We start from the raw sequence: 12119 nt of genomic DNA, 5'->3' as shown, positions 1-12119 counted from the left end.
CAGCCACAGCAACAACATTAGAGCTTCTTGAATAGGAATCCTGGCTATAATTTTTAAAGACTTAGAAAATACAGACTTTGAGTTTCATGAAAGTGGGCACTTATTCCTAAGATTGAAACAGAAAAAAATAATTTCCCAATTCTCCAGCATTGCTAAAACCAAAGAGAAAACAGAACTTGCTACTTGATCTAAACTGAAAGAATACTGTGAATTAGGCAATGCAGCATTCCAGACTGAAAACCAGTTTATTTTCATAGTGAGAATACCAGGGTAAGTAACAGTCTTGTGCTTCTCCCCCCCAATAAACTGTTATATTATGATAATAAGTAAAGAGGCAGAAGGGAAAAGCAAAATACAGCACAGGCACAAAAAGCAGTCAGTGCAAACAAAACCAAAGCCATTGGTACTTGAGAAGCCTTCATATGGTTCAAAATTAAAGCGTACTGTTTCTCCACACTAACAACCTTGTTCAGGGCCTCGAGTGTTTTGTACAGCCTCAGGCAGGATTTCAGTGTTTTAGTACAACAGTGACAAGTGACTTACACCTGTGCTGCACCAAATTTTTAACCCTTTCCCTAAAGAAAGCTGATCAGTGAAAGTGCCAATCACGCTTCAAAAATTCACTAAACAATTTCAAGCAAGCCTGAGAGAAGTCAAAACCAGGAAAAGACAGTGTATATCTTTCCAAAGCTTGCACAAGGGAAGGAAATTATGACCTTCTTGAGCTTCAGAGGGCAGGAAACCCCACATGGCTTGCACTGTTCAGCAGGTGCCAGCCTGCTGGCACACCTGGGTGTCACACTGTCACCACCGGGGGTGGTTTCCCAGCTGGCAGCGGAGGGAAGTGGTGAGCTGGGGTAACTGAACCTTTGCAAGAGACCCTGCAGCACCCCCAGCCTTTTCATGCCAGAGAACATATTGTGGATAAGCAGAGGGACACAGGCAAGAGATGGCCTTATTAAACCAGTGCCAAGCAAGCAGAGGAGGTACGTGGACAGAGACAAGCCCATTGGAGTCCAGGTTTCATTAAGCCCCACTGCTTATGAAAGAAGCCCACAGGAAATAGTGCTAAGTAAACAGCACTATTCCTCACACAGAATTTAAATACAGCCACACACACAACATACTAATTCTCCCAAGAAATGAAGCAACAGAGAAAAAGTCCATTAAGAACAACATCAGCAGGATATACTCAGCAAGTCATCAATTGTTTCCAGAAAAGGGCACCATCAACAACAGTGCTTTCTCCCTACAATCCATATACCAGGTCAGGGCAGATGGATTATCCCACACACACCACAAATCTTTCAACTACCTGGGTCCACAGCTCAAAGCACTTCTATATCTAAAGCTATTACCTGGTAGCTGCCCACCCAGAACTACTACCAAAAAAAATCCAGGTATGCAAGATGGTTCCTCTCCTCTTCCTGTATTCTCAAGATTAATACATCCCACCAAGTCAGTTTGGATCCATATTTGTCCATATACAAAACAGTTTCACTAAGAGTCAGTAGAGGAAGAGGCTGTATTCCCTTTGACCAAATAAACTATAGGTGTACAAGCAAATAACAAAATCCCCAAACAAATAAAACCAACACAAACCCCGAGCCCACAAAAAACATCCCAACCAAACAACTAAAAGCTACCAAATACTCTAGAGAAACTCATTTTCCTCAGAGGAAAAATTCAAATCCAAAAATTTACATGAACTGAATTAGTATTTTCCTTAGATCACGTTTCAACAAGAAGACTACCCAGATGAAAAACGATAATATCAATTCAAGAACTGTCAGAGCAATCAAGGCTAATTTGTAACCACCATTTAAAATGAAAGTAGGAATTGCCACATTTCAGCAGTATTACTTAGCAAGCCTATTTACTTTCAGCAAGAAGACACATGTTCCTTCTTTGCAGGAAAACAAAAAAGTTCCTATCTCATCTTTTTTTTTTTTAGTACACGATTCAGCAGTATTTAAGCATATTCCTTAAACTTTCAGCACATAAGCAATCCTAACAAATCAAATGAAAATACACAATTTAAAGCTAAGCACACACTTTAAAAACTTTGCTGAACTAAAACTTGAGGAATTGCAGTAGTCTTTAAAGCAAATAGGTGACAAACTTCTACCTATGAAACCAGGTATTTTTTAACTACACCACTCTCCAAAAACTAACATAATTTTTTAATTTTAAAACCAAATGAACATGGAAGAAGTTCTCTACAGAGCCCTAAGAAAGTTAAAGGTCTTAAATAAGAATCTAACAATTCAGGGAGACAGGAAAGCAGTGCCTGAGCACTATTCAAATGCAGGTCACACTAAAAAAAGGCTTTTGCTCCTGTTTCACTTTTGTTCACATCTTGTACAAGACTTGATGAGCAAGCACCAAGAACACTTAAGAGCAAAAATTCAATACACAGAAATATTATGACCTCAAATACAGAAACCCAGTTTTATCCTTTGCACACGAGCTGGTGCAGTGGCTGTCGTGTACTGGAGCAAATGGCTCATGCTTTGAATAGCATTCCCCTGCTCCACTGAAGCCCGACAGGGCAGGAATGTGGCCAATGTCAGCCACAGCTCTGTCTGTCCACACTGGATGAGATCCCATGCTTCCCTCTTCCCCAGCAAAACAAATACCAAGAGGAGAAATTTCACATATCAAACTCCTAAGTTTAATAGTTCGACCAGAAGTCAGCAAATACAGATCCAACCCAGTTGTAAAAAGGCACATAACCTTCTGAGAGTAGTTTTCTCATCCCCCACACCTTCTAACAACTCAAGTACTGCCAGCACTCTTCAACATCTATTATATCCATGTCTCAGGTACTATGCCACAAAATTTGATCTTTGCCATTTTTTAGCTGTCACCTCAATAGAAAAACTACATTCAATTCCATTACTGCTCAAAAAGACAAAGATGGGCACTACAGCATTCTTGAATCATTTCTTCCAACCTGCTTACTGCCAGAATTGAGGTGGCATGATGCTTCTATTTAAGTCTCTGATCTCCCTCCTGCAAGACTCCCAACATTTCATGCAGATTTTCCCAGATCTCATTAATAGAGTACTCTTACATCACTGATTTTAACTAGTGAAGAGTAATTTAAGTGTATCAAATGTCTACAAATCCAACAGAGAGAAAACACAAATGCAGTTTTAACCATCCCTAGATTAAAACAAGCTGCAGTAAGTTTTAGAGGTTTAACATATACAAGGCAAAATGCTACTTGTGCACAAACTCAAACCCAGCAGGTTATTTGTTTTTTTTTTAAAGTGTATAAAAGTTAAGTTACTTTTAAATCAGAATAAATCTTTTTATTTATATTGCTAAAGAAATATTAACACAGACCAAACATAGAGACATGAGACAACCAAAGGGAAATGTGTGGGAGGCTTTTCATTGAAGCATTCCCACTAAGGGATAACACCAACACATTCCCACTAAGGGATAACACCAACACAATTTTGTAGCCAGCCCAGAATACTCAGAATTGTTCTACTAGAAATGGCACTTAATTTTTCTACTAGCTTTGACTTTCAAATAATTCCACTGGGCACCCCAAGTAACTGGTCCTATAGTGGGAAAGGTATGAGGAAGCACAACAGAAGCTGTGTATGAAAGACAAGGCAACACAGGAAAAAAGAGTTACACAAATGAAAATATGGCAAAAAAAATTCAGTTAAAGGACAAAGGAGCAGGGAATATCCCAAGAGCAGCCACCAAAAGCTACTCCTACATTTCTACCCTCTGAGCTGGATGATAATTCTCAAGCACAATAATCAATAAACAGAAGCTAAATATAATGCCAGACCAACCAATTTCAATTTTAATTAAGTAGGGAGTTGAATGTTATTTAGTTTAGTTATAGATAATGAAGTAACTATCAATTGCCATTAAACTTAAAACCGTATTACTAAATTCTCTGAATGGCAGGAAAACACTACTAATAACTTTCTCAGGAGATCCATTTAGCAAATACCATTAAAATGCTGTTCATGAAACCCAGAATTAGCAGGCTGAACCTTTAAAACAAAGAATAAATTTAAAATTTCACAGGAAAACACAAGATGCCAGAGGATTTCACAGTTCGGGGAATATGGGTTAAAGGTTAATCCCAAACTCATGTTTTTAAGCAACTAAATTGCTCGAGTCCTGCTGCAGCAAATCAACGACTTCACCAACAGATCCATGTTTCCTCCTGGACTCAGGATCCTCCACAAAACCACCACTGAACTGCAGTGCACACATGAGAGCCTGCCATGCAAGGATCCAGCGTGAAACAAAAACCCTTCCAGAGAGAGGAAAGCCAGGAAGGATTGGGCACTTAGTGCTGCAGAAAAACTGGCACTGCTGTCCTGGAAATCTGTGAATCTGTTCTTTAAAGCCACAGCTTATGAGGGACTCATGCATTAGACTGCATTTATACAAATAATAAGCTATAACTGCAGAACAAACAGACTGGTCACTAGAGTTACCAAAAGAATCGGGTGTTTGGAGTTTATCACAGGAAATCATTAACAATGTGCTTGACAAACACCTTCAGGAGTTGCCTCGGTTTGCCAAATTTTCTTTTGGGACAGGAAGACAGATGACCCCATCTCTTATACTCTTTCTAGCCATAACTTTCTATCAGCCTACACAGAATAAAAGATTAGCAAGGCTCTTCCCATGACAGGTTAACCCTTCAGATCACACAGGAGAAGATCTGCAGAGTCTGTCATTAGCTGTACTCTGTTCCCTTTTTATCTAAGCTCTTCCTTGTCCAGGCTATCACTGCAAGAACCCAATGCACATGTCCACTTCAAAATACAGAACAGCCCTGAGCACACACATTAAGCCCTGAAGGGCAGGAGCTGTGATTCCACTCAGTTCCTTCTAGGTTCTGCTCCAGACAGAACTTTCAGGTATCAGAAGCTCTCCACTTGGGGTACACAGGTCTGCACAATGGGAAGTTCTGCTAATCACAAAAGAAGTTATTCATATGCAGCTCACAGCATCAAACAAGAACTTATAAAAGTTGCAAGAAATCACCACGTAAAAACCCAGAGACCCAGGCATTACTCAAAGATGGACCATAGAGGTAGCTACTACTCTTACATTACAATCCAACATCAAAACCAGCCCTAAAAAAGGTAATGCCAGGGGACAGAATGATTCATTGAAGTCTTGACTGGTTTTCTGACATTTACCAGGGGATTTTACATCTTTCATATTTGGTATCTAAAATTCCTCTCTCTTCAGTCTAGCTGTGCCTTTCCCCTCACATACCAAGAAAGAAGCACAGCTGCCTCCTCCTACTGCAGAGAGAGGCTGTGACAGTGCTCTATCCTCCATCACTTCTGCTGTTCTGGACCAACCTTCCCCTGCCCCCAAACCTACTGTAGGGACATAGAAGTCATGTGTTTGCAAACCCCCAAGGTGCCCCTCTGGTTTATTACTTCTCAGAGCCAAAGCAATGCAAACAGCCCTGACTACTGACTCCTTTTTTTCTCCTTTACTTTGTAGCCACAGCTAGCAGCAAATACACTTGCACCTCAAAAATTTTGCTTATAATTAACATCAGGAATTACCGGTCTTAAAGTATCAGACCTGCTAATAAGGTCTGATACCTTCTGCTTTGTCTCTCTGCTGCACTGAGATCAGGCACAAAAAATGCTTTTTTGCATCCGTCAGCCTCGCTCTGCAGCTGTAAAAACAACAAACAGCAGAGCAAGGAACATCAGGACAAAAACTCAATAATAGGTAACAGTAGGAAGAAAAATAAAACTTAAAACCAGTAGATTAAGAAGCAAAGGGATGAGGGGGAAATACACCAGACTGGAAGACAGGCCAAGCCCTACTTTCAGCAAAATTAACTGAGGAAGTGTGATAAAAACCCTTCTACCCCTCACTCCTAGAACCCTCCTCTTGGGAATTCACCTAAATACACAGACAGGAACTGCAGCTAGCAACAACATGAACCTGAATAAATATCACTCACCACAGCTCTCACTAAGGTGGAGACAGTGAACAAAGAGCAAAATAAGGGTTCATGTTTGCCTGCGAACAAAGTCTCTCCAGAGCAGAGGAACACTGGCCAGAGCAAATTTTATGACTGATATATTTCGGTCTCCATTTGAATTAATCAATACACTTCAACTGGACAAAACCAGACCCATCCAGTCACAGCACACCAGTGGATCACCTTGAAACTGCTGATCATGGGTTTGCTTAGACCTCTACTCTGATGAGTTCTGCCTTGCACGTAAGACCAACACCTCTTGACTAGAAGACAAGGAAGAGTTAGCAATTTGAACACACTTGTCAGCTGTACTATGTCAAAACACCAACACCCCACCTGTAAGATCACAACCACAGCTGCCAGCAAGCTCCAAAGCGTATGGGAAGTTCCAGCTGTGAGCTGGATGTGGGGTTTTAACCAGACCACTTGCACTGGCAAGTCTTTCTAAGCACTGCAGAATAAGTATGTTGTGCAATATTTTTTTGAAACAGAACTTGGGTAATAAAATTACTTCCTCTAGCTGGCTTTGAAGTGGAGAAAAAACACTGCAAGAACAAGAACTCAATTGGCTTTTAGCTGCCTGGCAAATGCTCTAATAAGAAAGCCTGATGACCTACATTCACAAGGCCTGTACTAAACCACTATTACAAAATCCAATATAAAGCCTGACCATGTTTAAGTGTTTTCCATTAGCAAGCAGCAGTATCTTGTTAGAAAAATATGAAAACATGTTATTGTCTTTAGTGATGATGATCTTAATTAATCCTCTAAATAGTATTCTGAAGCATGTCAGCGTGGTCATTCCAGACTGCTTAAGCTCCCAACGCTACACAAAGACACCAAAACCTCCGCTTCTCAGTGGGATGCAACTGGGATGTTAACAGATAAAGAAACTTCTTAAATATTCTCAAACTGCAAAAAACTGAATTCATAATAATTTACATCTCGGAGGCTCTTCCAACAATTGACAGAAATGCACTGGTTCAGAAACTCGGGCAAAATCTAAGCTAGGACCAGAATATGTTATTGCAACTCAGTTAACACATCACTGAAATATTTCCTCACACAAAGATATCAGCTCTCTCAGCCAGCTAGTCAGATAACCTGAAGCAGATGGGTTTGAGTTGTCCTGGAAAAGATTTTATTAAATTAAACCCTACTGTGGAAAGTATCCCCAAAAAGCAACAGAGTAAAATCAGCAAGTGTTAAAGGAAATATTAAGTTAGTCCTTCACTCTATACCCATATAGTTGGAAGAGTTTGATACATTCAGCTTTGATTCACATTAGCAGATTCCAAAAACAGTGAGTAAGACAACTCAAGGAGAAATGCCCTGCTTTGAAAAAAAAGAATGCTTTCAAAAATGCACTATAAAGCAGGCAACTAGTCAAAACAAGAAGGATATGGCCAAAACAGAAGAGAAAGATGGAAACACTGGGACAAAAAAAAAATCCAAGTGGCAATTCTCAAAGGCTCAAAATTACCATTACAAGCCCACAGGCTCAGAAAAATCCAATGGCCCACAGTGCCTTCAGGAACCCAAATCTGCACAGCAGAGGCCAGTGACATGGTAAGTCGAAAGTACCTTGTGCTGTTAGTGATGGCAGTAGCACAAAACAGACTCATGTAACCAAGAGAAAATAAAACTGAAGGAAAAAAAGAAATTTTAATTAATTTCTTCCTAATTTACTAAAGCCCACCTCACCTTAAATGCAGAAAAAATAGGCCCATGTAAAATCACTGCCTTTCAGATTGCATGAAAAGATACTACAGTTGAGGAGGTTTAAAAGAAGGTTTTATTTGTCTGAAGAGCACAGCAAGAACATGGATACAAAGCTAGTGTCAAATTAACATGGAAATACAAAGAGATGCCTGATCTGCCGGGACTGAATTGTGAAGGGACTACACATTCATCTCTGAGTACATAAAACCTCCCAGGGCTCTGCAGCACTCATCTGATAGTTCCAAGTACAGACTGAAGCTAAGCAAGCTGCAGGCATCCTTCCTAAACCAAAAAGACACTTGCTACAACACACAGGTTTAAAGAAGTAAAAAGTAAAGCAAACATCACCTGGGAAATAAATTCTAAGGCCAAGTACTCTTCTCTTTCTGCTGTCTCTCCCCAGAGGAGACTAGGGAGACTTCTTCATTACTGATTAAAGTAGCAAATTTAGTTCTGTATGTCCTCTGTACTTGCATGAGCCAGGTTTTCCCTACTTGCACCTCATGTTTCAGGATCAAACCATGTGCTCTTAATCTATCAAATGGGTGATTTGTTTGAGACAGCAGATTCATGATACTAAATGAAGCAAACCAAACAAGCCAGGTGACATCGGCAAAGAGCTGTGAGGCCACCCAGAAGTGATGGGCTCTCCTCTGAGGAGGAGGGAGAGGCATCACCATGGACAGCTCAGCCACCACGCTCAACCGGAGCCACCACGTAAACAGGATGGATGAGTATATTCCAAATGGAACTCAGAAACTCCTCATACAGCAAGGAATTCCACCTGCAACACTACATCCTGCATCACCTTGAGTTCAGGAATACATATGGTTTGAGAAAAATTCATGGAGTACTTATGGAGTTGCCGCAGGGGAATTCTAACACTACAAGTTTCAAAGCCAGTGGTGTAGAACCTGAGCAGATCAGAGTAAAGGTTTGCTCACAAGGACACTTCTGCCAGTGAGGCTACAGCACCACAAATTTCTAAAACAGGTACATTACAGCACCAGCAGAAAATTATCCTTTATCTTAACAAAGTAAATCTAAGTGAAAAACTTGTGTTCATCCATCAAGCATCAGCTGTTGACAGAGGTACAATATCAAACTGGAGTGCCAAATGTGACACAATATGAAAAATGCCATTTTTGAATTTCTAGGAGGCTACAATGCTCAACACCAGCAGAGTTCAGGGTCAAGTACACCCACCTATAAAAGCACAGGGACAGCTCTGAATAAGCTGAACCTTTTCACCCAGCATTCCAGCAGCCTGTAGCACTTAGTGCCAGTAAAAAGGAGCTGCTTGAAATCAGTTTTACATAGTACCTTCTCAGCCATAAAAGCCTCTAGCTGTAATAATACTAGGCTACCAACACAACGAGGGCTTTTTGGCTACTCATGTGCATATCATAAGCCCTGTACATACACTGCACTGCCAAAAAAAACAAGCTAAAACAAAACAAGGCAGACACAGAGACGTTTCAACACCCAAGTTAGTTATTTCAATAACTCTGCCTACACTGACCCAATTGTGTTTCAGCTCTGCTGGGAACTCGCTTAGACGCAGTTCATTAATACTGTTACATTTTATTAGTCTGGGTCATAAAAGTTATTTCAAAGAGAAAGAACAAGGGGCTTTCAAAGTATACCGTGGTTCTACTCTCCTATTTACCAGGAGCACGGAACAGTCACTTGGTGCGATGGGAGAGCGATTCCCAAACCTGCAAAGCCACCCCAGGCAGGCTCATGCTTTGGCTACTGATGCTTTTTGGCAAGAGCTGCCCATGATACACGAGGGCTTTGCCAAGCTCCAAGAGAGTTCAACACCCAAAAAGAAACTCCAGCTGAGCGATATACCTAGAAAAACTGTCGTTTTCTATCTGCAAACACCAACCATTTCTCCTAAGTTAATCATCTTAAGATTTTAAGCACCATGCCTAGCAGCTAGCATACCAACTCCATCGCTGAATTATTGCCCTAAAAGAAGCACAAACAGAACCCAGAAAGACAAACCAGGTGCGGCAGGTTTTTTTCTCTCTTCCTGGCAGGATTAAATGGCTCTTCGAAAGCAAGCATTTTGTCTGGCCGTGCAGGCATCCAAGGCCCACAACATAAAAGCAGGTAAGCAACAAGCACCTGAAAACTTAGTCACCACATTTTCTGCGCTCGTTACCCGCAGGGCTATGTAGATTTCTAGCCAAGCTTTCCCACTTTGACACGCACGTTTTTGCCCTGACTCCCCGGGTAAATCCAGGCTCTCTCGGATCCAGGCAGCCGGCACAGGGGACCGACGCTCGGCCGCGTCCCGGCTCTGCTCAAACGCACAAAGCGGCAGCAAAGCCCAAACCTCCCCGGCGGGGCCGGCTCCGGGCCACTCCGCCCCCCGATCCGGGCTGACCCCGGGGACTTCACCCTGCCGGCCGTCCGGGCCCGGCACCCCCGGCCCCGCCGCCGCCCCTACCTGACCGCAGCGGCTCGGCGATGCTCAGCACCAGGAGGAAGAGCAGGAGGAAGGTGCCGCTGTCCGCCTTGGGCACCATTTATCCTCCGTTCATCCTCCCCCGGCACAGCGCCACAAACCCGCGGAGAGGGACGCGCGGAGCGGCGGGAGGAGGGGCCGCCGGGGGGGCCCCGGTCCGCACCGAGCTTTTCCCCTGCCCTCCCTCCGCCGTTCGCCGCCGCCCCGGGCGGAGCCGGCGGCCCTGGCTGCGGCGGGAGCGGCGCGGGTCGGGCGGCCGCGCTGGGGCGGCTCGCAGGGCTCCGCCGGCGCACAAGATGGCGGCCGCGCCTCCCCGCCGCCGTGCCCGCGCCGCCACGCCCCCTCCCGCCGCGCGCCGCCCGCCCAATCGGCACTCGGGGGCGGGGCCGAGCGTGCGGATCAGCGCGCGCCCCGCCCACTTACGGCGCCGGGCGGGGCCGGGCGGGGCCGCCGGCAGGGGGCGGTGGCGGGGCGGCCCCGAGCGCCCCGCGACCCCCGGGACTCCGCGCCCGCCCCTTGGTCCCCGCGGCATGGCCACCGATGGCCACCGCAATCTCCCCGCACGGCCTCCATCAGCCCCCTCAGTCCTCACCAGAATGGAAGCCCCATTACCCCCAGGATAACGCTTGCTCAGTTCGCTCTACCTCCCCAGGGCAGCCTCTATCAGTCCCCTCTTCTCAAGAACAGCATTTCCCTGTCCCCAACTGGAGTGTCCTTTCCTATTCACATCTATCATTCCCTGACAGCCTTTCCCATTCCCACTGGAACAGCCCCAACCAGCTTCCTCTGTACCCCGGGACAGCCTTTCCAGGTCCCCTCCATCTCTGCTGCCATGGCCTTTCTCTGCCTCTGCAGGGACTTCCCAGCGCCACCACCTTGCCTGCCCCACAGCAGAGGCACAAAGCTCTGGACTTTCCCAGCCCCAGCAGGCTTACAGGTTGATCATCTTTTGCTTTTTCGTTACTCTGGTTGCCCCTGCCCACAGCGGGATGAGACAGTCCCTGTTCTCATGTCTGCAGGGCGACAAGGACAAGCGGCACTCAGGGCTGGGACATTCCCACAGCCAGCACCCAGCAGTGCCAGAGCCAGTCAGGTGTTTCCATAGCTCCTGGAAACATTGCCTTCCCAGTTCCCGGGCCCAGACACAGAGGAAATGCATAAAGAAAACTAATTGTGTGGCTCAGGTCATTGCCAGTGGCCCCGCAAGTGACAGGTGCCTGTAGGAATTTGACCTGGGTGTTGCTGCATGTCAGCCGGGCAGGGTGGTGGCTGTCCCTGGCTGCAGACAGTGGCCCGGTGCCACAACTCTCCTGGTGCTGGATGGAGGTCAGCCTACGTGGCATTTGGGATCAAAAGGCAATTTTAGCATTAAGATCCACTTCCCAAATTCATCTGGAATTTCCACTGACAAGGGAACATAGGCTCAGCCAGGGGCCAGACACAATGGCTGACCCACGGTCAGCAGAGCTGTCACTTTCCTCTGCAGGGAAGTCCAGCTTTTTAGTACAACCTATTCAAAGTCAAAACCTGGGAAGCTGCCTTGGAAATGCTTATTTATTTTTACTATTTACAATGAGGTGTTTTCTACTCTTTTGCTACAACTTGTAGTTCTCAAATAAAACATTGCAATTCCAATAAGGACCATTTTGACCCAATTTTACCTACTCCTCATTTCCCAGTTAATACCAATTACTCACTATATCCAGCAGCAAACTTTTCTCAAGGGTTTTCCAGATGGATGTAGAGCTACTTCTTTCATGGCTCCTGCTCCCTCTCAGTCACTGACTGCCCCATGGGTCAGCTGCCAACCTGCAGGCAGGGAAGAGGGGCTTCTGTGGGATTTCTTGAGCACTCACTGCCTCCTGGAGGAGGCAGCTGATGCTGTGCTCAGGTCAGTAGCTCCAGGGAGGTGCTTCT

The 12119-nt window shown here is 44.7% G+C and overlaps 1 protein-coding gene across 2 annotated transcripts in view; it reads right to left on the bottom strand.

Moving 5' to 3' along the window:
• Nucleotides 1–10454, bottom strand: part of DGCR2 (DiGeorge syndrome critical region gene 2) — a 45214-nt gene extending 34760 nt beyond the window's left edge. For both annotated transcript variants that reach the window (XM_053993492.1, XM_053993493.1), the window contains exon 1: nt 10185–10454. In XM_053993492.1, coding sequence (XP_053849467.1) covers nt 10185–10263 — 79 coding nt within the window. In that variant the 5' untranslated portion in view covers nt 10264–10454. The remainder of the gene's footprint in view (nt 1–10184) is intronic.
• Between the last annotated feature and the right edge of the window lie 1665 nt (nt 10455–12119).

This window comes from Vidua macroura, chromosome 18 (genome assembly GCF_024509145.1).
Source record: "Vidua macroura isolate BioBank_ID:100142 chromosome 18, ASM2450914v1, whole genome shotgun sequence".
Lineage (NCBI taxonomy): Eukaryota > Metazoa > Chordata > Aves > Passeriformes > Viduidae > Vidua > Vidua macroura.
This window is presented reverse-complemented; position numbering and strand designations above follow the sequence as displayed.